The sequence below is a fragment of the Pelmatolapia mariae genome, linkage group LG16_19 (assembly GCF_036321145.2).
Source record: "Pelmatolapia mariae isolate MD_Pm_ZW linkage group LG16_19, Pm_UMD_F_2, whole genome shotgun sequence".
Classification (NCBI taxonomy): Eukaryota; Metazoa; Chordata; class Actinopteri; order Cichliformes; family Cichlidae; genus Pelmatolapia; species Pelmatolapia mariae.
In genome coordinates, this window is record NC_086241.1 from 52,185,892 (window position 1) to 52,213,741 (window position 27,850).

General features: G+C 40.6%; 1 protein-coding gene across 1 annotated transcript; it reads right to left on the reverse strand.

Moving 5' to 3' along the window:
* Positions 1-22,875: 22,875 nt before the first annotated feature.
* sox11a (SRY-box transcription factor 11a) lies at positions 22,876-26,112 on the reverse strand. The gene has a single exon (XM_063499177.1). It carries the CDS (start codon positions 25,864-25,866, stop codon positions 24,775-24,777), a length of 1,092 nt encoding a protein of 363 aa, XP_063355247.1. The 5' UTR covers positions 25,867-26,112; the 3' UTR covers positions 22,876-24,774.
* Between the last annotated feature and the right edge of the window lie 1,738 nt (positions 26,113-27,850).

Sequence of the window (27,850 nt, forward strand, 5' to 3'; positions counted from 1 at the left end):
CCTTGCTATAGAGATGTGGGATAGATCACACATGTCACATGTGAGTTACGAATGCTGTTCTCAATCTAGCTCTAGGGCACAGGGTCACTTTTCTCAATTATAAGCTCAGGTGTACCAAAGTGAATATCACAACAAGTTATGAGCATAACTGCAAGGAACTAATTCCACATGTTCTTATCTTTCCTAGTCTACAGGCGTGGCTGCAGTGGATATAACAGAGGGGGATCGCATAACAAACGTGAGAGCAATAGATGAGCACTGTGAATACACTAAAATGAACGGCATTCTTCTCATTATTCCCATTAACCACAGTTGCAACTAAATCTTTGTGGTTAAGTGAGTATGTGTCTAAGTGTGTGTCTTTGCAGGTTACAATGCGTGGGTTGCCAGCTGCAAAGCTTTTCTGGATGCTGATTGGAAGTGAGCGTTGAGCACTCAGGACAATTATTGAATCATTACTGCTACCATGCCTCAGGCAAAATATGAACACCATGTTATTTGTCAACCGACCACAGCTTCCTAATCAACCTCACATGCGTTTGTATGTTTGTCTTAGTGTGTCTTAGTGTGCACATATGTGGCAGTGTGTGTGTGTGTGTGGGGGGGGGGCAGAAGGACAGGAATGTCTCTTAGTATGTGGGTGCACATGGTTGCAGAGAGTAATAGATGAGTCAGGAACCCTGCCCAGCATTTTCTTATTTATATATTTGTTTAAATTGGGGGTGGTATCTAAATGAAGTATAGCACATTGACAGATGCCTATGTATGTGAATATGTGTGCGTGGTAGTGACTGAGGAATGCCCTGTTGAAACGCAACTGTCTAAACATGTCCCTTTCAGCTGTCTCTCCGCTCCCTTCGTGGAAAAATAACTTAACATGAGTTGTTTGGTATTTTCACCGCACCCCACACTACCATCTCACATCGACTGCTAAGAGCTTGTATGCTGAAAATTTCCCTCTGAGGCCTAATACTGGAAAAGTGTCTTTCAAGTGCACCACTAGACTGGTAAGGGAGCCTAAGAAAGAAGGGATGGGGGTAGAAACCTAGGGGAGAACCCATCATATTCAACTTTAACACTTTTCCTTCTGCCTTCAGGAAGACATGTGATTCATCTCTACATTTCTGGGTAGCAAGTGGTGGAAATGTTTCAGGAAGATTTGATTAATTGACTTAAAGAATGATAATAGAAGTACTATTCATCACAGGTGCACTCACTTCATGGCATGAACAATCAAGTAGTGTGCCAATCTATCAAACCATGGGCAGCTAACTGTAACATTTCTGAACAACTTGCAAGAATGTGAATGTAATAACATTTAGCCTCTGTATACCCAGTCTGTCTCTCACTGTCTCTATGGCAATGTGCTAGTGTGCTTGGGCTTGAAGTTTTGAAGGTATCTATCAAATCAGCGAGTGAAATATGAGTGTTTTAAGCACAACAAGCGATTAACAACTCAAACAATGATCACTAATAAGCTACAACAAGTAGTTATACATCTTTTCACCTTATCTACAATACAGAGATGTCCTCTCAACATTCAGTTAAGTTGATCTCTGTATGTAAAACAATCCAAAAAACAGACATTGCCTGCCCTGATGAAATCCCCATTTGACATAGCTAACCATGATCCCTCTCGACAAAAACAAGCCATCACTATTAGTCAAAAGAGATCAAAGACATACCCCAGCGTTTGGGATTGCATTATCCGACAGCCATCTGCGCTGGTAAGACAGGAACAATCATTAAGCATTCAGACCAAAGGAAAAAAAGTTTATTCTTAGTGTCAGCTTTGATAAATTTGTGCAAAATGCACTCTTCTCGGTATGTAGAAAACTTTAAAAGGGAGGGCGAAAGAAAGGGGAAAGTGGAGAAGTTTTAAGAAGGTGTGGTAAAAAGATAAAATGGGAAAGATGATAAGAGAAGTGGAGGATTGGCAAGGAAGACAAAGGGGAAAACAGTAAGACTCTCTGTCCCTCAGTGAGATAAATTGGCAAGAAGTTCACAGTGGGTAAACATCTTCATCTGAAAGCCTGTGGAGCAATTGATGCCCAGAACAAATCAACACGTTTCACAGCTTGCCTGCATAAAACGCAAATACCATCAGCTTCAAAAAACTATGATCTTCCCTGGAGCATATGAGCAGGGGTTTGCTCCTCTGGGTTCCCTGAATTGGTCTGTGAATCGATCACAAAAACAGCATTTCAAAGGGTTTGAAAAACTATGAGGTCTTTCTCTTTCTCCTACTTTAACAAAACAGACTCTATCATAGACAGCCCTGCAGACACTTGTGGCTGTGGGGTCCCAGAAGGCTTAGAGATGTCTCTAGTCTTTCACTACCACTCAGAAGAAGTTAGCGAAAACAGCAGTGCATCAGTCTAGTACTTTGCACCAAACACAAGGCAAAAAGAAGTTAGAAGTAAACTGAGAAAAACAAAGAAAATCACTTGGAAATAAAGAAAAGAATTATAATAAAATAACAGCAGAATAGATAATATAGCGCTTTTGGGCAAATGATTCAGATGATGTGGAGAACAGGTACCATATGTGCTTTGGTCACACTGACCAAACTTACCTACATCCTGGGCCTCAGTTGGAACATGTGTTTTGACTATCAGACCCATTAAAATCCCATTATATAGTGCAACAAGAGAGATCACAAATCTTGTTCTAAGATTTTAAAAATCGTTTATCATGTAATTTTACCATGAATGATATATTTACATCCAAATAAAGATGCATATTTTTGACATTTAATAGGTCTTCTACAATTTATCACTCGTATGGTTTGATAAACAAATGCAACACAAAAACATTTAACTGGTGGACAATTATCAAAGAGGCTTTTTTCCCCTAAGACCACTTAGAGAAAAAAAAGTGAGAGGTCATCAGTTGTTTTTCACGTTGATTGTTATTGTCAATTGTAAAGTCATTACAAATGGTGTTGCATTCCTTACAGTGAAGGCTAATGGTGCTCTGACCTGCAGGGGAGGAATGCCAACTCTCACCACAGCTGCACACTGAGGCTAAGAGCCAGAGCTGAATTTGGGGTCAAAGGTTATCCATGATGTGACTTGAAACCACACAATCAGTGGATACTAGGTTCAGGCCTGCAGCAATCATGTTCTTAGTGGGGTATACCAACTGGACAAATGTAAAAGTAAAAAGGGATAGAAAAAGTAAATTATCTATAGTTAACATGGGTGCATTAAAAAATGGAGACTTTCTGGGTGTACATGCATGAGGATGAATTTTAAATAATGAAAATACATTGGATGGATATATGACCCAACTTTCTTGTCATCCCACATACAGAAAGTCCTAACTAATCAGAATTTTAGAATATGAAATTGATAAATTTGTACTGATGATTTTTAGACAGGGTCACTCAGTTGATGACAAACACAACCAGCCAACTAAACAGATAATGAGCAAATTTTATTGAGTGTCTGGGTTTGGTGGGTCAATAGGATTCACAATTTTGTGTACAGACCATTTTAATTGCAGCCCCTGGACACAGGCATAAGTTCTGTAAAAAACACAGCCACTTTATAAATGTGTTCATCATTATGCCATTCCATCGTCTAAATGGAAATAGCAATTTGGTTCTGCTTTCACCCCAAGGAGGTAGATAAATAACAATTATGTGAATGAACCAACTCCTTAAATATTTTTTACTAGTAAAAATTTAAGTGCCATTGGACCCATAAATTTAAGTTTGCAAACTGTTGGGATTTGGGGGTGTAAATGCTCATAAATGTGGAGTCACCTCCACAATGAGCAACAAACAGGGAGAGCCTTTGCATTGGTCCATTTCACACTTCATAAAGCTACGACATATTTATTCCATGCATTCATACTTACATGTCCCCTCAACCAGGTAACGGCTCTATAACTTGAAATGATTCATTTGCCCAGTCATTTTCCCCACTTAGCTTTGAGTTTAAAGGGCAGGTTTTAGGCTGCTGCATTATGCAGCAATGCTTCTGCATGCTGTTTTTATCCAAAAACAAGGAAAGCGTTCCTACAGTCTTAAATAAAAGCACAAATGACTATGCATTGCTTAAAATGAGGCTTTAAAAATATTACCGTAACCCCGAAAGGGCAATTTAATAAACCTTGTAATTAGCTTAACAAAGATCATAAAAAGAACTTTCTTTTGTTCCAAATTAGTGAACAAGATTTTATGATAAAGACATTTAAACTTAATCAGGAATATAATTTGTTCCTTTCACAAACATGCAGAGCAGAGGTCAAAAGGCTAAGCCTCAGGTAAATGCAAGACAGTGGGGGCACGCAGTTCTCCCTCTTATTCCTGTCTGATTTAATAGAATCCATAGGGGGGCTGTGGTAAACACAGCAGGGATGTGAACCTTCAGGAGGAGGAGAATGAGGAGCTGGTGTTCTACTTAGGCTTCGTATAATGACCAACAACTCCCCCTTTCTTCAGTCCCCACATACCACCTCCCACTCCACCTCCCACTCCACCATTCCTGTTTTAATTCTATAGGTTTGACCACTGAGACCCTCATTCAACCTGTATATAGGAGAAACCTCTTCTTTTTCCCCCCTACTCTTTCCCTTCTCCAGTTCAGTGATCTCTCACTCCAATGAGAGGCAGGTCCTTTTCAGTTGGCTGGCCAAGCTCCCGCTGTTTTATGGGAAGTATTGTGATCCCACAAGCTCTCTCGGGGCGGGGGGGATCAGCACTTATGAGGGCCGATGGAGTTGCTGATTTGATCTTCTCTTTTTTCACAGCCTTTATCTAGTTTTCATCAAAACTTCTCGGCCCACTCGCCTGAAGAAGCCTGGTATGAATGCGATTCACCATGTCCATGAAACAGACATCATCTGTGACAGTGCAGACGCTGATGAGGACAGGAATACTAGAGAGAATAGCGGCTAAACTTCACATCAGCCAAACTAAATGAAAGCAATAGAACTCTAAATATTCAGCAATCCTTTCTTCAAACAGCTCTTCCAATATTTAAAAGCCATTCCTTTTAGCGGGCAGCATGAATCATAAGAGTGCCCTTGCAAGAGTTCACTCGCTTTAAAGGGGAATAAATAATCAATAACTATAATTGAGCTCTTTTAAAGTCAAAAGAATTACAGATCTCTTGCAGAGTATACAGTGGCCTCTTATTATCCCGCTAAAATCAGTGTTGGAGTTCAGTAAAAGACGAGTCAAACTTTCTTTTGGCAGTTTAACTATTCCTAGTTTGTCAAAAACACTGTTTGCTATTTTATTAAAATATGTAAACATACACAGAAATGCATTATATAAGCTAAAAACAGACTTTGCCCAATTTTCAAGAGCTTGAAGGTCAATATGTGGTATAACCACCTTTACTCTTTAACACAGCCTGAACTCTCTCAAATGTCTTTCTGTAAGTAGTCTTTTGGAATACTTCTCAAGGCTTCTTGAAGGATATTTAAAGAACCTCTTTGGATCCTGGCTGCCTTTTAATCCATTTTCTGTCCAGTATAAAGTGACTTAACAAACAAACAAACAAACAAAAACACGCCACAAAAAATGGTCAGGTAAATGGACTGGACTGAAAATGAGTGAAACAGCAATCAATGTCTAAAAACTAAAAGCCTGAAGAACTATTGCTCTGAAAAAGACCGCTTCGAAAAGATTACAAGAAACCCTGGATGTATTAGATTCCAATTTACCCTAAATGAAGACTTTTTAAGTGAGATTATGTTTTGCCCTAACCCTTTCCTGAGTTCAATTCCACCATCAGGCCGGGGTCTTTCTGTGTGGAGTTTGCATGTTCTGCCCGTGTTTGCGTGGGTTCCCTCCGGGCACTCCGGCTTCCTCCCACCGTCCAAAGACATGCAGTTTGTGGGGATAGGTTAGTTGATTAGTCTAAATTGCCCATAGGTGTGAATGTGAGAGTGAATGTGAGCGCGCATGGCTGTCTGTCTCTGTGTTAGCCCTGCGACAGACTGGCGACCTGTCCAGGGTGTACCCTGCCTCTCGCCCTAATGACAGCTGGGATAGGCTCCAGCACCCCCCGCGACCCTGAAAAAGTTAAGTGGAAGCGGATGGATGGATGGATTATGTTTTGCATTCTAAAGTGAAATTTTGCACAAAAACTGGTTTGGACCCAATTCTAAATTTCCCATTTTTCCTGCTTAGCTAATCCAATCAAGCAAACATCTGTTGCAATTAAATTACCCTAATCTTTATGGATTATATCATGAAAAAACTAAGGTGTGCATTCCCATTTAGTGGCAGAAGGAATTTATTAATGAACCACTCTGGAGATCTTTAAATAGATATCAGCTTTGTCAAGGCTACAAACAAACGTACTGCCTAAACTTACTGTATAATTTCCAGCTGACAAAGCTTTTTGGTGTTTCAACTATATCTCTGTGTATTTATAATACTGAACCCATGTGGGTTAATTAGTGTCAAACTAGAAGCGAATTAATTATGGAAAGACCTCATATCACATTCTTTAGCGAGAGAGGCCTAATTTACAGTTATGTGGAAACTACTAACACTTGACATTTTGTGTTTTTTTTAAAAGAAAGGACTGATTTATGAAGTGCTACAACTATTCTTATGGTGTTACCACGATATGCATATGATGAACATAATATATTGAGATCATAATTCATGTATAACAGCATTCTTACACACTTACTGATAAGTTACTTACTAATAGTGTGTTGTGTCGAACAGCTAAAAGCCTTTGTGTCACTGATGAACCAATCGTTAAATGAACTTTGAGGTTTTTGGGTTTTTTTTTTTTTACTCTTTGAAACTTTGGTGACACGTTTTTATATGAATACAGGATACCTAATCAGTAGTTGCAGACACATTCCATTTTTATTTCCATATTTATAGAGCTGCAGGTGACTATGTCCTTTTACAGAAAGCTCAACAATGATAGAAAAAATGGCAGCTGATAATTTTTTTGCACTTTTTTTCCTTTTATCGCTCACTGTTTAATTAAGTTAAAGCACTAAAACTATGTAAAATAGATTTTTAAGGTTAAAAAGAAATGGCTGTATATGCAATGTTAATCTTGCACGCTGCAAAATGATGCAACAGTACCAAGTGTGTAAAATGTATTCTATACCATGATACTCCTGATAGTCCATGATAATCCTGCAACCCTTCATATGATATATTTTAAGTATTTCGTTTTGTCACTGCCTACCTTCACAATCTCAGAGCACTGCTGTTCTAGTACGTTTGGCTATGAATATCTTTCATTTAACATGTGTCATCCAAGAGATCAAAGCAAATTAGATACCCAGTTCATAAAAGTTGACTTTTTATCTAGAATAATCAACTTTTCAGGTCAGAAATGCACAATGCATCAGAGGAATGAGCAAAGGAACATTGCTAGCTTCCCAAGATATACTCTATGTCAGGATATCCTCTTTTGGTTCCTTGGCCCCACTACTTCCAATGTTCTTGCTTTCAATATCTATTCATTTTCTTTAGCCCTTAAATAACTACGGTTGCTGAAGGCCAGAACCTATCCCAGCTGACATTAGGCGAGAAGCAGGGTACAGGCCGGACATGTCACTAGCCTATCAGAGGTCTAACACAGAGTGACAAGCTACCATCCGCATTGACATCCACACCTAGAGTCTATTTAGAATCACCAATTAAACTGACATGCATTTATGTGGCTTGTAGGAAGAAACCAGAGCACACATTGGGAAACAAAACATGTAAACCTCACATGTGAAGGCCCCTGCTGACCAGCATCAGCATTTATCCATTGCATATTTTGTGCTAAAGTTGTAAACTAAGTACTTTAATAGATACTAATAGGTAGTACTTTAATGTTTACCCTAGCATGACGCTAATGGCTTTTGTTGTTTTTTGTGTTAGCACTGGAGTTTTCTGTCCTCTGCACTTAATTTTGAGAAATGTTTTGGAAGTGTAACTTATAAGTCCAAGTGTGTTCCTTAACTGATTAAAAAAGGGGGAACAATCCTTCTTTTCAATATATCAAAATTTCCTGATTTCAAAATTTAATTGAATCACTGCTTGTAGCCCTGCTGCAGTATGAATATACTGGGAAGAATTCCTTCAAGAGATCATGACAGGAAGTTTTAAAACCAGAAAGTAATCATTAACTCATTAGTCAACAGTGAACAAAACTACAAATTCTCCACATTTATTGTTCTTTTCACTCCATTTTTACATAGACTCTTTTTTTCCATGACTATTGCAAGATAATGTCATTGAGTGAAGCCACACAGACTTGTTGTATTGTGTTTTGATATCCTTGTGGATAACTGCAGAATGCAGAAGTTATTGTAAACTGATAGCGAAGGCTTATGTGGGGAAATCCCATTGGCATAGCCAGCATTTACTGGTATACCAAAACACAAAGCCAATAATCTCTGTGTCATTAAGAGTGATTTTCCTCCACTCAACCTAATGTGATGACAGAGATAAAACCATGTTGGTCTAACTGTACATGAGAAAGAGAGGTGCTATTATCCAGAAAAATGTTCACAGCGCCACAATGAACTGACTCATAGTTGTGTTTCTCAAAAGCAGCACTGATGGTTGATTAGTTTCTCACTTACATTTTTAATTAATATGGACAGTTTAATATGGATAATATAATTTAGAAATCAAAGGTTTAACTGAGAATATTTAATGCTTTTAAAAAGTTGAATTTTAAACAGTGAAACACAACATCTAACGTGAAGAACCCTTGACAGCACAAAGGTATTGCCCTCACTATATTTTCTTTTAGGGAAATTTTATGGGGTCATCTAAATCATGTAAGTCCATAATGATGGACCAAAGCACCTCCAACCAGAGGGAAAGAGCTCTTAGACAGCACTTTTCACAAAGATAGCTTTTAACACAGCAATCAGTGGTTAGCTACATGGAGAGGTGGCGTGCAGGTCATGCATTCATTTCAGAAACAAGTGAAAAGTTGTCACACAGAAGCCCTAGCTTAATTACCACTGGCAGATAACCCTTGCAATCTCTGCAGATACGAAGACTTCCGCTGCAGCTCACACAGGCTCGTGCAATTGTCTCCAGTCCTTTGAGGGCCTTGTTATACATGTTTGTTTTGGTTTTGACAGGTTTCTGTCAGACAGACAGAGACAGGCTTCTCCAAAGGCCGACTATTTTCCCAGTTGTTCCACGCTTTGTTTAGTTAGTCACTGTGTTTCAGGAGCTTAATAGCTTCCTCTATTTTCCATCGCCTCCAGCTGAAGCTCAGAGCCTACATGCCTGCACAAAAATGTCTCCAGGATTATCACGCATCTGTGTTTAAGCAAAACCTGATTATTTTTCCAAGTGCATTTCTTTGCGGTGCTCTGTGTTAGCGCGTCTTAATAACGCTGGAATGAGCCGCTGCTACCCCATGGTGCAACAGTCGCTTGCTTCATAAACATCATTTGGAAGTAATTCAGTAAGCACCCTCATGAAAAAGAGATGAAAAACAGATTGCCATTGGGTATATTAACACCTGTCACATCAGAGCAATATCATATCGCACTGTTGTAGTTACGCAGCTTTCTATTATTTTTCTCAACTCCCAAAACGTCACCTTGCCTTCTCAATCTACCGGCGTAATTACCTCATCAAACAGACCATCAGCAAAGCCGCTAAAATAGGATATGTGGAAGTGGAGGAAACAAAAGAAAATAAAAAAAAAATAAAAGGAGAAGCATATCATCACACCCAACATTTGAGTCGTGTGACGTTGAGAAGTCAGGGGAGCAAAGCCTTGAGGGCATACAATCAATATTACATTTTCCATTGCCACCTTCATAGCTATTGTAAATGGCTTGTGTCAAAAATAATAACAGGTTGTATCAGGAACCTTGGGTTTGCAATTTCGCTCCTAGTGCTCGGAGGCCCCGTCTGCTCTCCCTCCCTTACTCCAACACCACTGGGTGTTAATGACGCTGTGGTGGCAGACACTTCTCACACCACAACTAACTTCCCCCACCACCACCACCACCACCCCTCCACCCCTTCTGCCCATTCTTTATCTCTTTACTCCTGACAGTTCCGAGAACAGCGGGGAAAATGTGTATGTGTAAGAAAATGCTTACTACTAGAGATGATTAGCCTTTTGTGCTTTTTTCGGCATTCAGCCAGTAGCTTAGTATTATTAGCAGGGCTGGAGAGATTAAATATATTCTCACTTCTGTTGTCATAGCACTCTAGGCAGCAATAAGCGAGATGAGATGCAGTAATATGCACAATAGAGGGACAGACTCCTCTTTACTAGAAGCAGAGCTACTTTAAGTTTTATTTTATTTTTTTTAGAGGGGAGAGAGGGGTACTTAAGTGATTTTTTTTTTAGGGGATTTGATTACTTTATCTCATCCAGCCATTATCTCATGTGTGGACAGCTCAGACTCCAAGATTCTTAACAAAGAGAACATAAGACAGATGTAGCCCTTAGCCCTCATTTAAAAGCCATCATTCTTTTAGATACCTACTCCGTTTTGTGCTTAACTTAAACAACTTTTCCACTGAAAACAGATGCTACCAACACAAGGAATAACTCACAAAGGTCACATTGAACTAAGTTTCAAATTTATTTTTAATTGAAATGCATGCCAAACCCTGCAATATTTTTCTTAGTTATCTTCTATTGTGATCACTTCTGTTGCAGGCACTCAAAACAGAGCACTTTCAAAAGCAGATTGTCACGCTTTCAGAAAAGGCCCCTGTGATATAATAGTGTCCATTCCCTGCAATGTGATAAACGAGTTTCAGCAAAGAGTGCAATTGAGGTGTGCAAAAACCAAAACTAATATAGTATGACAGGATGATGTTGTGACCAGTCATCATGTCAGCAGCCAAGAGCCTGGTTGCATTGACTTTTGTTGTATTTTTTTTTCTCTTGTAGCCTTCCAGAAAGGTTCTTTTATACTCATGTCTTTTTCTATGCAGGGCTTTTAAATTGTTCTCCCTTATCAGAGGAAGAATCTGCAGGAAGTTACAGAATCCCAGCTTATCTCAGCTAATTGTGGATGTGTTTGTGTGTGTGAGTGTGTGTCTGTATAGCAAAGGAGGAGGTGACTTGAGAGGGTGCCAAATGCCGCAGGATGCAGCAGAGCACGTCGGGACAGGAGAAGCAGAGACACCAACAAGACTGACAGACACAACACTAACATCTCGTGGAAACAAACATCAAAAGTGCTTACAAAATATCCTCCATACATAAACTGATTAAAATACCCAGTGCATAGGTGACATTTAATCTGTCCATTATACTTGAGCCAAAAGGCAGATGTCAAGGATGTCCACATGTTGGATGTGCACTGTTTGGGTGGTAAATGTAAACACTATAAACAGTGTAAACAATGAGTTGATTGCTGACATGAAACAATTTGAAAGCACAGAATATTCCCCAAGGTTGCTTTCAACATACAGGTCATTGGCAAAACTGGATATACAGATTACATATGTTATTCTTGCCCCATTTTACCAACAATTAGAGATACAGAGAAGGGATGTCCAGTTGTGCGATACGAGAGGTTCCTTGAATGGGTGTTTAAGGAGGTGATAAAAAGGTCTTTGACCCTCCTCAAATGAAAACTCCTCCATGATTTGAGAGCAACAGCCATGAAACATGTTTTTGAGGAAAAGGAAGGTGGGTGGTCTGTTGCTGAGTTCATGCACTTGTTTCTCTATGACACAGCTAAAATTTACATCTTTTTATTGCCTGTGTCCACCGCTTGCTTAAAATTAAGAGAGCACTTCAACCTCGAAGCACCAGCAGGGGTTAGTACTGAGGGCGAGGTGTTTTGGCCTTTGAGTGAGAAAATGAAAATCTTGAAAAGAACATGCTTCAGACTGGCATATATGGATTTTGCATTTCTTTTAGCTTATATGTAGTATTGTTATTACTAGCTCGTAGGCCACAACAATAGAGTTACACCACCAACTGAATATGAATAACCAAATAATGATTTAACTTGATAATGATGTTTATGAAAGGCCTGATCTTTTTAGTGCCTACAGAGGAACCTATAAGTGGCCGATGCCATTGCTGATATTGATGCTTACACATGTGCATCATGTGTTAATTAGCCTGTGGTCAGGTTGCATTGTTTTATTTACAGTGCTAGCTCACAGAAACAAATCTAATGATGTGACTTTTTCTATCCTGTTCTTTGTTGTAGTAAGGCAAACATATGTGTCCCTGCACATCAGGTTACAGCAGGTTACAGAGTTTCAGAGGCGTTTGCAGTAACAACATGACTACAGTGTAAATTTCATGCTGAAGCATAAACAACGCAGATTGGCAAGTATGTGTGACTTAACGAGCAAATTAAGATAACTTATACGAAAAAACCAAAGTGGGACATAGAGGCATCGAGACAACGCAGACACCATCAAAGGATTGGAGCAGACCAGTAACAGTAGAGACCAACAGGCCTAGAGTTTTAAATATCCAGGGAAAATACAGGCCAGGTGTTATGCATTTCCTCCTGAATCTCCACCCATGAAACTCCTGCAACACAGAACACCAGCACACACCAAAGCCTCAGGCCATAACAGTGCATTAATTAAAAAATATACTGAAGACAACAAAGGACAAAAATAAAAATAATATTACATATGCAAGTCACTTACAAATATGGGGTGTCTTAAATCTATAATAATTTATGATCTAATCAGCAACTTGTACACTTTAAAAAAACATGTCATGTCACTGTGTCACTTCATAATGAAAGTCATGAATGAAATACAGGAAGCGCTTGCGCTTGTTTTACCCTTTCAATTCCATATTGACGAACAGTACTTTTCCCACTGGCATTTAAATCATAAAGGGCATTCATATATAGTGATCTCTCCCAGGCACAAATGAGCAATCAGTATATGAGCCACACACCTGGTAATACTCTGAAAGGCCATCGACGCACCAGGAGAATTGGCTTCCTCGTAATAGAGATCCTGGCAGATTATTCTCATTTGATTGTCTAATGACCATCTGAATGAGATCCCTACTCCAATAAGCGTCCTATTTGACCAGACGCTGCAGGTGTGCAAGTGTCCGTTAAATCCTTGTGTCTTTGGATTATTACAATTAAAATTCCAATAATGCACTGCATGGAATTTAGAAAATTGGATTTTTATCCTTAAATATAATATGTATGTTGTTTAATCAGTCTAAAAGTAAACACAATGAATGAAACATTGTTCACACAGCAAAATGAAGGGAATAGAGATTGATTAAAAATTTTCAAGTGGCAGTTTTTGACCTGTCATACCATAATCCCCATTTGTCATTGCTTTATCAATGTTCACAGGGCTATTTCCAAACAGTTCTCCAAGGGGGAGAAACACTGCGGTCCCCACTACCGCGATTCTCAGTCCACACATATCGGTGCTCAAATGAAGTTATTGATTATGCCCTTGCAAATATGACGAGGTAAAGTAATGACACTCCACTTAGAAACCATTGCACAAATGTGCCCTAAATCACAAAAATGGAGAAGGGGTATCTACTTGCATGGGCGTCAGTCTTTGCAAGGGTGAGTACTTGCGCATTCACTCAGTGTTTAATCAATGGATAAAACTGTCTCTCCATTCAAGTATTGATGTTTCCTATGAAAACTGCTTATCCACATAGAGCAGGGGGGACACCGGAGGCCTTTCAATCATCTGCCAGCTGAAGGTAACACAGAAAAGGAGAGGTGGGGTGAGACACATGAATCTCTAATACTGGATTCATGCTGCATGCTCAATTATCCCATTGCCACAGTGCAAGGGAAAGCAGAGGAGGAGTCAATCATCATGTACATAGCGCAAATTCTGCCAGTGTGTGAGAGCTTGGCTCAGTTAATCAATATGGATTCACTCTTTTTGATCTGTTGCCTCTGACTAACAACAATCGCTAATAACAGTATAACTGCAGTGACCATAACAGTGCACGTTGTGATCACTTCACACCGGTGGTGGAAGAAGAATGAGGGAGAAAGCACTAAAGCTGTAGACTGTCTCTGTCACTCTGTTACGTGTGCACAGATTTCTCAGTTTCCCACATTTTGTGGTATTACAGTAGTGTCTGTGCAGTCACCTTATTAAAGTCATGTTTAGACACATATTGACCCGACTGCAGCTCTGATCAATCTGTGGTAGGAAAGACAATAATGCACAGTTCATCAACACGTTGCGCAGCGTCTCTAGGCACATAGCATATGTCGTATACTTGTAAAAAACAGCAATTATTTCCCAGTCCCAACAGTAAACGACTGAATCTATAACAGTCAGAAGCCCATTACTGACTATTAATTAACTATTTTGGAAATGTTGCCCATGACAGTATATCAAAAGCACAAAATGAATGTAGACTTAGATTTATTGAGTTGCTAAAAGGAGTCTTATATGATGATGACAGCCTCTACCGCGTCTAATAGGACCAGGCTCACTTAACGTTTGATGAGTAATATGGCTTCTTAATCTGACTGATGCTGTGAACCTAAGACAGATCTATGAGATGATGGAGCAGACTGGTAACATAATAAAGGCACCCTTCTTCTCACTCAGCATCTCTCATATTAATATTTTCATCCTGTAATAACTAAAAGCTATTTCATTACTCATTAATCAGTATCTGAAGCCGCCGCTTTGCAGTACACATAGAAATATGATCCTGCGAGTTCGCAGGAAGAGCGATATACAATGACCGTGCAGCTGGCAGGGTAATAAAACACAGTATGCAAGTTGTCTGTCAAGAAATCTTACCTAGGCATGCCAAAACAACAGACAGGCCAATGTGATCTACTGCGCTAATTCCATACAGCAACATATAGATATTGCAGTGTAGTTCTACTTTTTCCAGGCAGTAAAAAAACAGTAAAAAAAAAAAAGTGGAATCAGCATTTTTGTCATAAAAGAGTGACAAAATTGATTTGCGGGAGGTTCATTCAAGCTTTCAAGGGAATTTCAGCAGCTCTCGATGTTGCCAGTCAGATCACTTATGAAATCCATATCAATTCTGAGCTTATGAGTTTTGGGTGTTTATTAAAGCGAACGAAGGATAAATAAGTTAGGTCAGCATAAAACAGCAGATCCTGAAATATAAGGATGCTGAGTCTGATTTATGTGTATGGTCATCTTTTTCAGAAGTGGTGCGCGTGTGTTCATGTGTCCATGCGTAAATGTGTGTTTTCTTTGTGTGTTTAAATCAATGGTCATCCCCTGATACGAGATGGTCTCATAAATCATTGTTTGTTGATCACTTGTCAGGTGGTAGGGCCCTTATGGCGTTCTCCTAATTATTCCAGCTCACAGCCCCACTGGATGAATAAGGACAGGAATGCCAAAGCAAATCAAGGCAGCACACTTTGCAGAAATGTGGCCATAAAGGTGGTTTGGCTTGAATGGATGATGCAGAGGGTTGCAGAAGTTGTAGGAAAGGGAGAGGCAAGGATGTGGTGGTGTAATAGGCTTGCGCTATTTGGGTTTTAGGCTGAACTGATTTGAGAAATCTAAAGTATGAGATTTCAGTCATGCAATACGATAGGGGACCCTATCATGACTGAAACGAGCCAGCTGCCTCATTGAAAATGGATTAAATCAACAAAATCTGATATTGTGACTGTTCAGCCACCCTTGTATCTCTATTTAAACACAAGTCAGGTCTCTATAATCCATGATTGAGCCCTGCGCACTAATAATCCTGTAGTTTTCCGTCCGGGCATACTGGTAAGAGGCTTTTTTTTTTTCTCTTTTGCCGTTTTTGTAAAATTAGAGTTAAGTGCAAAGAAGATAAACATGAAATTCATCAGTTTCTTTTTGAAAATAAGGAACTGTGTTATGACAAATTCTGTCAAATGGCAGAGCTAAGTGGTCAGGATACAGTATTGGCTTTCAGTGTCATTAACTTTTCACCGGTAAGCAGGTTTCTGTCACCACTGACCAAATTGCTTTAAAAACACAGCCATTACATAGTTGAGGCTGGCAGTTAAAAGATGAGTAGAGTATTTCTATAGCGAAGCCTAATGGGATTATTAGTGAGGTGGTTTTTTTTTTTCTTATTGTGAGCTGCAAGGGAAATTTGCAGCTCACAGTAATACTGGTAGAGGGATTAGACAGTACGTTTCAGTGATATACTGTACCAGCCGGCTGGTCCTTGGGTTAATTACTGGATTACCCCTTCTAATTGGGAAATCTGTAACAGGGAGTTTAATAATTCATTGGATAGCAGCCTCGGATTTATTTATTTATTTATTTTGGTTACTCTCTCTTTCCCCCTCCATACCAATTTTGATTTTCTCTTTATTTTTTTTATGTCTTTTTAACTCTCCCAGACTTCTATACGAAGACACAGAGGCAGCAACACCTTGTTATTCTGTTAAAATATGTTCGCTTGAGGCTTAAACATGGTCGTAGCATGTTTAAATCATTTTGGACACATCACACAGACCCATGCAGCCTGTTCCCTTTGATATATATTTGCACTATAACGTGTGGTTTTGAAAATCAGCCGGTAGCCCTCTTTTGATCACAGTGGTGTCCCTAATCATACCACTCTGTAAAAATGGCAAATGACAGTCCCACCACAGAGGTGAGTAACATAGAGACCTTACATGTAAAGAAGCCGAGATTCAGTGCGTGAGTCATGTCCGAACAGCAAAACTCAGTTTATTTACCAGCAGTCTGGAATGCATGAATAAATATGTATACTCAGTGAAGTATTCAGTGTTGCATACATAAGGTGTATATGGATGGGTCAGTTGCACACATGAAAAAGGAACATAAGCATGTAATTATGGGTGATTTTAGTGTGTTAAATAGAACTAGTGATGGTACAGTATGTTTGTCATTTTCAGTCTTTTGATATATGACACAAAATAAGTATTCTGTGGTGTCATGCTTTTGTGAGGTATGAATTATCCGAAAGGGGGAACTAGGTCATTCAGAACACCAGCAAACAGCAGCAGTCAGGCAGTGGTATGCAGGCCCATGTCTCTCTCTCTGTCCTGTATCTGTGAGGACATTCGCAACTGCTTGTGGGTATTTGTAATGACCCAGTGACAGCGTTTCTCCGCTGGCGGCTGAGGTGCTCAACAAAATGAATAACTCTGACCACAGAAAGAAGGTGTGTGTGTGTGTATACATGTGTGTGTGAGTGTATTTGTGCGTATCACTGGCGGGGTTACTTGTCACATCTCTTCAGACACTACTTCTCCACTCCCCACTGGCTACAACAACAATCTACGGCCACGCATAACCTCCCACAGAGGTTGTGTGCACTGCGATTGTGCCATTAGCGCAAACAGTGCATTTCTACACGGTCTCGCTTGTCATCTTGAGCAGACCGCATGCTTCGAAGCCTCAAAGTCTGTGTTGTGATGAGAGCGTCGCAGAGCCAACAAAATCAAACTACAAATCCTGTTACAAGAGGTGGGAGCTGCCAAATTTGTGCTTAATTCACAGAAGTAAATCTCAGGGAACGAGATTTATTAGCTCGTTCCCCGACAGTCTTCGAGAGGTAGCTTATGGTGTGCTGTATTTTTTATGAATGCAGCCATTTCTCCATAATGGATATAGACTACTGTACATTCAGCTTGATGCATATGAATTGTTCATACACATATGTATTAATTATTCAGCAACATGATTAGTTTTGCCCTTTCTGGGGTTCAACATGCACAGGAGGACATGGGGGGAGGAAAGTTTTCAAGTCCCACTCAGGTACGGGCACACTGATCTCTTGAAATAACATCTGAAGTTGTCGCTGCATCTATAGTTGGACAGAACCACTAAAATCTATATGCGGTTAATGGATTTTTTGGCAGGAGTTGTCATTTTTTTAAATAGAGGCAATCCTGATGGGGAATTACTTTGCGTGAGTATCTGCTCTGCGAATCATTGAGGTTAAGCATCCATCTAGCAATTGTTTGATAGTTCTAGTTTGGTAAAATATGCTTTGCTTTACCACAAAGATGAGATTACTGAAAATAAAAGAGCTCAAGTAGCTGCTGTCATTTGGAAAGAATGTTTATGTTGAACTTTGCAGCACAGTGGTGTTGTTTCCACCATCTCAGTGAAGTGACGTGTACATCAGCATATTAATTTGGCTGATTTGTGAACATAATCACATTTAATTCCGCAAAGTTCCCAAAAGCATCTGTTTTCAAGAAAATTCTTCTGCTTAAGCAGACCTAAAAAGGTAAGCAGAGTATTTCCCAATATAGGCAAAAGATTTCAAATAATCGTATAGCCTTCATTCAGATTCACATTTAGAATTAATATTTGGTGGATATATTCTGTTTCTTGTTGTCCACACAGCAGCATGATGCTTGCTATCAGAAACCTTGTAGGAAAGCAGTCATTAGAACCTTGGCCCCCCTGTTAAGCAAGCCATGCTTCCTGTGTAGGGCCCCCAGAGGATTCAGTGGCTAATTATTTACTGAAGCAGCAAAGACTATCAAATGAAACCCTGTGTTGAGTCTAACTATGGGGGGGGGAGGGGGGTGCACGGGTGGGGGTGGGTGGGGGTGTACCCTGACAGTGTAACCTGGGCAACATGCAAATAGACTCAGACAGGGGGAGGGCAAGAACGAAAGACAGGGAGGGTGTATAATGGTCAGAGTGCGCTGGAGGAGTCGAGGTTCACTGGTGAGTCAGGAAAGGTGGGGCCGCTGTGGGGCACAGCAGCAGGGTATTAGATTTCAGATGCATATGAATGACCAACTGCTGGCTGTGCTCTAGCTTTAGGGGGAAATTGCATGGGCTACCCTTGGGCTGCAGTTTAGAATCTAGATGACTGCCTGACTTAATCCTGTGGTGGGGAGGTAGGTGGTCATGAATGTCTGTTGTTGGTATCATTAAAATGAAGAGTTCCAGGAGAGCAGGGTACCTTTCTTGAACTCAGTTTTATTACAGCTAGAGAACCAAGTGCCATAAATAAAAACTTCCTCATTGTGTTCACCGGTAATTGCATTTCAAGTTTTATCTTTATTGCTAATCCAAAAAAAACAAGGAAAAAAATAATGCATTGCAAGATCACTTACAGCCAAATGCTCACGCTTAAAAGCAATCACCAACACCAAAAACAATGAAAGAGGCAATACTGCAGTCTTAGTCCAGGCATTTGGGGAGAAAGCCCATGTGGACTTTCCTCTTCAGGCACACACATGTAATAGAAGAGCGCTGAGCTTTAATAATACAAGATTCAGTTCATCTGATTAGCAACAGCACCAGCGGCTTGACGGCAACTTTTATAGCAAACATGTATGGACTACTGAATTATCCAAAGCAATAAAGACTACACCAAATGTATGTGCTTAATAAAAAACACACCAATACAACCCAATCTCGATTAAAGTATGATTTCAATTTAAAAATTCTGCATGTATTATGACTCCTTTGGACTGTAGGGGGTTTATGACCTTTTTCTTAATGGAAGTGCAAGGGGCTCCTGCAGCTGCCGTAAAGCCGTAAGATAAATATCTAGCATGGAGTCACAATTAATTCCAAACAAGATTATGTAAATCCTGAACTGACCACAATCAGGCCAACAGACTTGTGTGATTGCACTCTAAACAGAGCTAGATGTCATTACGAGTTGACTGTAATTACACCGGGCCCATTATTGTGGCATTTTTTTTTCCTTTTACTTTTTCTTTTTTTAAATGAAAAACGTCTCGATTTATTTTCCTTCACACGCTGAGTGATGCAAACAGAATGTTTGCCCGCCATCTAAATCTGCAAAGCGCACGTCCAGAAAAGTCCATTCATTTAGAGCAATACTCACGGGCTTTGGGTTAAAAAAAAAAAAAGAAGAAGCAGGTGTGCGGCTGAGTTCCTGCCCTCTCACCAGATAATTCAAGTGAGTGATGTGTGACCTCCAGCAGCTCCACACAAAACATGCGACCTTCTCGCGATGAGATCTTACCAGGTGTCAGAGCAGATTCTGGGAGGAGTGATTGAACTGTTTGTTTTTTTGTGGCGCCGGGACAATAGTGCTGCCAGCTTAAACTGCTCATGGCAACCTGCTGTGTCTGCTTTCAGTGCAGCGCCTCCCTCAAACTTCTTTTCAGTGTCTCATCGCCTCTTGCTAAATCGTGAAAAACTGCATGCAATGATGCTGTGAATGGAATGCCGAGCAGGTTTCTTGTTTCTGTTTACACTCATCCATTATGTCGCCTTTTTTGCATACAAGCCACATCAGGTTAAATCAGAATTTAACTCTGTTTTATATGAACAACACCTCTTCTTCTTCTTTTTTTTTTTTGACTCTATCCATTTGCCTCTGATCTCTCTCTTCCTGTATGCACATGTGTGTATCTGCCAGAGTGCTAAAACACCATGAGGGAATTGGGCCTTTGCCACCCCCACTTCTCACAAATGTGAGGGGATAGTAAATATCAGCGTGGCAGATGGGGCCGATGCTCCCTCTCTGCCTCCCTCCCATCCTTAGAGAGGGCAGAGCAAATGGATAGCCATCAACAGCAGCAGGAGTCGCCCCAGGCCAAGACTGGAGCAGAGGACATAGGGACTACACTGTTGCTCAGGCAGGCAATTTTACAGACACATTTTCCCTGACTATCAGCAAGGGAACCACACAACATTAGGAATAAGTACTCATAAGGTCATTGCGTCTAAGATTTCATGGTATATAGACATCTGAGTAATAAACATCTTGTTTTCTCATATATATTCACAAGATAATTAATGCTATTTATGGTTCAAATAGCTTTATTTTGTTATTTATTTTTTTCCCCATGTTGGGTTATATTGCAGTTACACAAGAGACCGACTGCTGGTGTGTCATTTCAGTGCTCTGTCACACACCTCGCAGGACCTGTAAAGCACTGGCAGTGCGAAACAGCATGACATGCTTGTATAACATAGCAAGGGGAGGTGGGGGGGGGGGGGGGGGGGGGGGCTTACTCGGCCAAAACTGGTGTCAACACAATCTTGATCACAAAACAGGAGATCTTCAGCTGATAGAATAAATCCTGCCCACTTAACAATCAACAATCAGTAAACTGGTTTAAATTTGGGCGAGCTGAGATGTTATTGTTGTGATGAAACCTCCAGCTAGGAGAGCATATATCAGTATTCCCACAGCAATATCAGCTAGCCTCCCGCTGGGGCAAGAGGAGCACATGTGGATCAACGATGACACAACATGGAATCTTACTGCGCGGCGGCGCAGACTAAGCAGTGATGTAATGCATCTGAGCTCACTGGCGAGAGGAAGAGAGAGAGAGAGAGAGAAAGGGGGAAAAAAGATGTGAAGAAATCATAACACGCCTTATTGTTACTGGATTTAACATGATTAGGATGAAATAGAGAGCAGAGTTTCATCCTTGAGCACTGTGACATTGCAGACATATATTAGATGATCACTCGCAAACTAAGAGCTTTACCTCCAGCCCCCTCCCCAAGCTCTGCAGCAGTGACTTTATATAGGTGTCACGTACTGTGTGTGTCTGTGACATTGTAGGTTATATGAATGATTTCAGCACTCGTGGGATTGGAAATTACTTTTTCGTCACCACAATAGGACCATCTGGGGCGGAGTGTAGAGCTGAATTCCTTGGAAGACAGTATTTCACTCAGTGTCTCCCAAACAATCTCGATTTCCATTTATTTATTTAAGGAGGAAATAGAAGGAAATTTCCGCGGGTCACTAATTTCATTTCAACGTGTACCAGTGGCTTTAGCCTTGAGCAGATATTTCAGAGGAACACAAAATCAATGTGGAGATTCTATTGGGAATAGCTCTGAAACCCATTAGCAACTTTGACCAATAGGTCAGGTAAAGTAATAGCCAGATAAATGTTTTATTACAGATTTGCAAACTGACCTAATGGAGGAGGCTAGTACCTGGGCAGCCGTGCAAGGCAAATATTCATCATTAGATGCTATTGCTTTAATGAACACAAATTTCTCAGTGGCCAAGGCCTTTGGTTCTTTATATATAATGCGTGAAAGATTGGTCGCTCTAATCTGGCCCCAGACAAGACAAAAGGCAGCATCTGTTGTCCTCGCACAACACTGGAGCGATGCAATCACTCTAAAAGATTTGTTGTTATAGGGCTAATGCTTCATTTATATTACATCATACATAGCTGAGATGTATCTCTTTGTTCAGAGAGAAGAAAATCCAGCGGAATCAAGGACTAAGATTTTGTATTTAATCTGCTCTGGTGATAAACAGTTAAATAATTAAAATCAGTGATATAAGTGTGTGCTACACACATATCTGTGCCAATTTTAAAGAAATAATCTCATTCTATTTTTTCCCCTTTTTGTTTTTGTCTCATGCATTTTATTTATTTACCATCCAAACAGGAAATCAGACAATAAGTGGGTAGAAAGAAAACCCTCCACTGACAACCACTGGGATTATTTTTTTAACCATCTTTACTATTCACAGTGATCTGCTAACTGTGTGCCCCTTATGCACATTTAACTAGTGACAAAATGAAGAATTTGTGGTCTTAGTTGCCCTTTAAAGTTTGCTTTTACATATGATTTATATTCTTCCTGATTTTTTTCCAAAGATTAAACACTAAGTGTAAGTGCCATTGTTTGTCCCTGAGCTGCATATGCCACAGATCCTTCCTTTCATACACTTTTCATGCTGCTCTTTGCTGGGCAGTATGCTAGTTTTCTGAATGAAAGCCAGACAGACTGAGAGCTCCCACATGCAGAGAGGAGCCGCTCCTGTTTCCAGCTCAGTTTCCAAGGGGACCACCAAGCCCACCAATCACATCGCTCGGCGCAAGCACGCGGGCAATTCAATTTCTTAAAGCCGCAGTGTCCATTATCAGGGAGGTGTAGAGAAAGAAAGTACAGCCAAAAAAATCCAAAAAACAACACATTTGAAAAAGAAGACGAATAGAAAAGCACCTCAACACTGCAGTTTAAAAGTGTTTTTCCTTTTTTCTTTTTATTAAATGTGAATTCACATGGTAGTTTGAGCCCATCCATTTAAAGAATCCGCCTAAATACAAAATAGGCATCATTCCGTCATCACATCCTTTTCAAACGCAACAAATAACACATCTGTGTACATATATTCACAAACTGAAAGGACAGTCGATGGTGGTAGGTACTTATTTATTAAAAGATGAGTCAGAGACAGATTCACACTTGGAATGTGAAGTAACTACTGCCTAGAACTTCCCAACAAAATGTCTTGGCATATAATTAGGTCATATTCCAAAACCTTTTTTTTTTTTTTTATCAAACAAACTTCATATGTAAGACCCACATAAAAATAAACAATATCTGCTTTTTTTAAGTGCAAGAAATAAAAAATACAGGTTTGTGGTTAATGTTTTAAAAAAAGAAGGCAGTCTTCAGTTTTAAAATAAAGTTTCATTTCATGAAACAGGACTATGGAATGTTCTTTTTTTGCTTGCTTGTTAAAAATGCCAGACCACCACTGTATCAGACTATGCCCTTTTGGAGTTAGTATGATTTTTTTTCCCTAATTTGCAGTCAGGTTTAAGATGTTTGGTGTCAGATATGCCCATTATCTGATATCATGCGTCAAATAACATTCAAATTGTGATATCAATGTGTTTCAATAGCATGTATCACACCATGAGGCCATATTAAATTGTTTTGTATCAGTTCCAGCTGATTTGTTTATTTTCCTGCCTGGACAGGCTTCAGCATCATAACATGAAATGATGTCGACAGTGCACAAGTCTGTTTTTCCATCACTTGCTACAATTGTTGATGGTCTGTATCTTAAGAGTATATATTGCACAAAAAAATGAGAAGGGGGGAAAAACAGTATGTGCCATAAAAAATACCAAAATCCAGTTTCACACCTGCGATTGGGACCCATCCACATATCACGAGTATGATATACATAAACTCCTAACTTTACTATATTACAGTACATATACAATCTTGAAACTAGTTCCAGCTCTGAGGTATGTGTTCCCCATGATGCCATTGTATCGTCTACAAATACTCAACAAATCTGCTCTACAACTGTACAAAACCTAGTTTAAAATCACAAGGCATTTTTGATGCAAGTTTTAATTTAACTTAATCCTTAAAACCAGGACTCCCTTGCATGCTAAAAACAAATGATAAAGGGAAGAAGTGCCTGAAACTCACTGAAAGCACAGTAAGAACATTCCCTTTGCAACTGTACAAAAATATGCCTGAAAATATCTTACTTTTCTTTTAAAAAGATGAGGTCTGTTATGTATCAAAATGTTTCCTCCACACTTGTATTCTGAAGAGGTTTAGGCTGCTTAATTTTTCCAAACCAGGAGGTAAAACGGAATCAGTTACAAAACAAACAAACAAACATTTGCGGCATTAAGAAAAAATTACATAAACCGTTGTAAAGTAACATCCTGAACAATTTGTCAGTTCACAGATTTGCTTTGAGACAGTCCACACAGTCCGTGTTCAGCTCCCTGCAGTTTTTGTTGTTGTTGTTGTCGTTGTTGTTTTAAGAGGAAAAGATGCATAGAAGTTCATGTATTTTCCCTTTGTGGTCCGTTTTAAGCTGAACAGTAAATGCAGACCTACGAGGGAAAACAATCCATAAAACCCTGTCATGCTGCCAGATAAAAAAGTCTGCAGACTTTTTTTTTTTTTTTTTTGCTACCAGCTTCATAAGCATCTCATTCCTCAAACCTCACCTCGCCTCCTGGTCCTCCACCTCCCTCTAGGACCCTTAAGAAAAAAGAAAAAAAAAAACCACAGGAGGCAGGGCTGGGGACAATTTGACCAGGACATATATAATTTCATATCTCCCTTCTCTGTTATTACTAGCTCAACTGTTTTTTTCGGGGGGGGGTTTTTCAGTATGTGAAGACGAGGTCGGAAAAGTTCGCCTCCAGCCAGTCCCCGGCAATCATCTCACTGAGTTCTGGCGTGCAGTAGTCTGGGAATTCAAAGTGAGAGCCCAGGCTGCCCTCACTGAACGAGTCCAGGTCCTTATCCACAAGAGACAGGGAGAGGTTTCCTGAATTGGGGTTGCCCAGCTCAGAGCCCGGGGCGCTGGGAGCGAAATTTAAACTAAAGTCAAACAGCAAATCGTCCGCGTCGTCGCCGGAAGAGGAGCTGATGCTGGACGAGGAGGAGGATGTGGAGACCGACCTGGAGGATGCTGGTGAGACGGAAGCAGCGTGCAATGTACTTTGCTTGGTAATGTTTTTGATGCTGTAAAACAGTCTGTTGTTGTTCCGCACCTCTTCGTACATACTCGTCCCCTCGGACTCGGCCGAGGAGCTCAAAGTTGGACTAGCGGGAACTTTGGCTACATTGTACGGCCTCAGGCGCTCCTCCTCACCCGGCTTAATCCCCATCCGGTAGTCCTCTTCGTACTCGTCGTCATCGTCCTCATCGGTGAGCTCACTCTTCACAGTTTTTGCAACTTTTAAGCTGGGAAACACGCAGTCCTCCGCGTAGCCGTGCGTGGATTTCGAGCCGCTCTTAGTTTTTATCTTTGAACTCTTCTTGTTGGGAGTCTTTGCAATCTTGCCGCACTTCTCCGGAGACGGTGCTGATGATTTTGAACTGTCGAGCTTTGGTTTTTTCTTCGGTCTGTACTTGTAGTCGGGGTAGTCAGCCATGTGTTTTAGCCGCAGCCTCTCGGCTTCTCTGATAAACGGGATCTTTTCGCTGTCCTTGAGCATCTTCCACCTCTTCCCCAGGCGCTTGGAAATCTCTGCGTTGTGCATGTCCGGCGACTGCTCCATTATCTTTCTCCTCTCGATTTTGGACCACACCATAAATGCATTCATGGGTCTCTTGATGTGACCGGTGGCTGTTTTGCACCAGTCCGGGTTTATCGCTACCGGACTGCATGCCATAAATTCACTCTCCTCCGAATCGGTAGCCTCCCTGGACATGCTCCCATCCGTCTCGCTGTTGTCCGTGTGCTGCACCATTGTCCTGTTTCAAAGTCACTTTGTTTCCGGACGCTGCAGTGTCTTAACGGCCCCACACTGCCAAGACGGCTCAGCTCTCTGTGTTTTGCGCCGGTTCGTTCACGTCCTCTGCGTATTGTGTCTCAAGCTCTGCACTCTTTTTCCAGAGTTACAAACTGCCTTCTTAACTAGTTATCAGCTTTTTCATGTCCCCTGCGTCACAGTCACTCATCCAATCACGTCCCTTCCACTCCGCCCAGCAGACTCCATCCAAGACTCCCCGTAACCCTATTCCTCCCTCCCGAAGCTCTCATTGGAGTGGAGGTGGGGATTTGTGGTACACAGCGTCTGGGGCAACACGCCGGCCGAGACAGGCATATTAAACACACAGTTAACGAAATGCGCTCTTGAGATGAGCGTCATGCGCCAAAGCGCACATAAGATATATGTCTGTTTCCTTACTTTAACTTTAAAAAATGTGAGAAGTTACTCTTAAAACAAACACCATTTTGCATATGTATCTTGAGGAAAAAGATGTAGGCTGTATGATTGGTTTTTTTCCCCTTCTTCTTCCTTAGGTTGAGTACTGAAGGTGGCGCTTGGACACTGTTGCAGGCGCCTGGATGCGTCGGTACGTCTGCTTGTCTGTTGTAGAAGGATGCATTTTAGTAGCCGTTAATGGCTTTTGAGGAAGACTTTGGTTTTTTTAGTTTTGTTTTTTAAATTTATTTTTTATGTATAACATTGTACGTTTGACACTTTTTTGTGTGTGTTTTGAGTGGCCACGTGTTATCACATGTTTTGGCGTGGCTCGTTCCTGCGCGTTTCCATGTCTGTGCTTGAATTAAGAAAATAGGTCAGTAGCACATTCTGCCTCACAGATCTTGTTTATAGTGTGTGAACGCTTTAAACACCTGCAGCATCACATAGACCGCGACGGATAAAAATACAGCTATAAGAGAAAAACACGTCATGCGTATAAATAGTAATTAATGTAATTGTGCTGACACTATGTAAAACTGGGTTTCTGCAATCCGGACGGTAAAACACAAAAGCATGCCATATATATATATTAAAACCTTTCAATAGATGCTCATATAAAACATGCGATTCAATCAATAACCCTTATTCAGATGGTAACATTAGTGTATACAGCTTTGAATCGAGCCCATACAGCCAGGGATAGATGGAAGGCTCCCTGCTGAGTTTGCTGTGTCAAGAGGCAGAGTCGCATCTAGCTGGCGTCTCCTGCACACCCTCCACCCTCTTCCTCCCCCTTGGCACTAGGTGCTAGCCAGCAGTGCTATTGGAGGCTGGGGCGATAAGGCGTCCTGCTTTTTTCTCTCTCTCTGCTTCGTCCCCTAGAGGGCAATCACTTACCCTTTTGAAACCCTCCCCCCACCCAGCCACCGTATTTTCCCCAGCTGGGGTTTAAGAAGTGTCTCTCCTGATACAGAGAAAGGCAGCTAGAAAGGCAGACAGAAGGTAGTGGAGAGAGAGAGAGAGGGAAATAGGGAAAAAGAGGCACGCAGGGGGAAAAGAGACAAGGCTAAGAAGAGAAATGCTGAGATAGAGGGGGTCTTGCCTTTCCATCCTTGGAACACTGAGGCAAACCCTGTGTCTGTCTACCCAGACAGAGATAGGACTGAAATGCTTTATCATGACCACCCCTTGCTGATTAAGCCTTATCAGATATATGTGTCAGAGCCAAAGTCTCATGAGGTTGGCACATGCACATGCATGTTTTATTGTCAGCCTGTTTTTTTCTGTTGAATTAATTTGAGCAGTATTTGATCTTCTGATTAGTTCACATGTGGTGAAGGAGGTTATGTCAAATCAACCGATGGCATAGCCTCAAATATAGGTGTGATTTATTTGTGCCAGTGACTGCAAATATTTGAATGAAATTGTCGATATAGTCAATATGTCAACGTTTAATATTCCACTTAGGTAACTTAGGTAGAAGATATATATATATACATATCCAGTCCTATCTCTTTATATG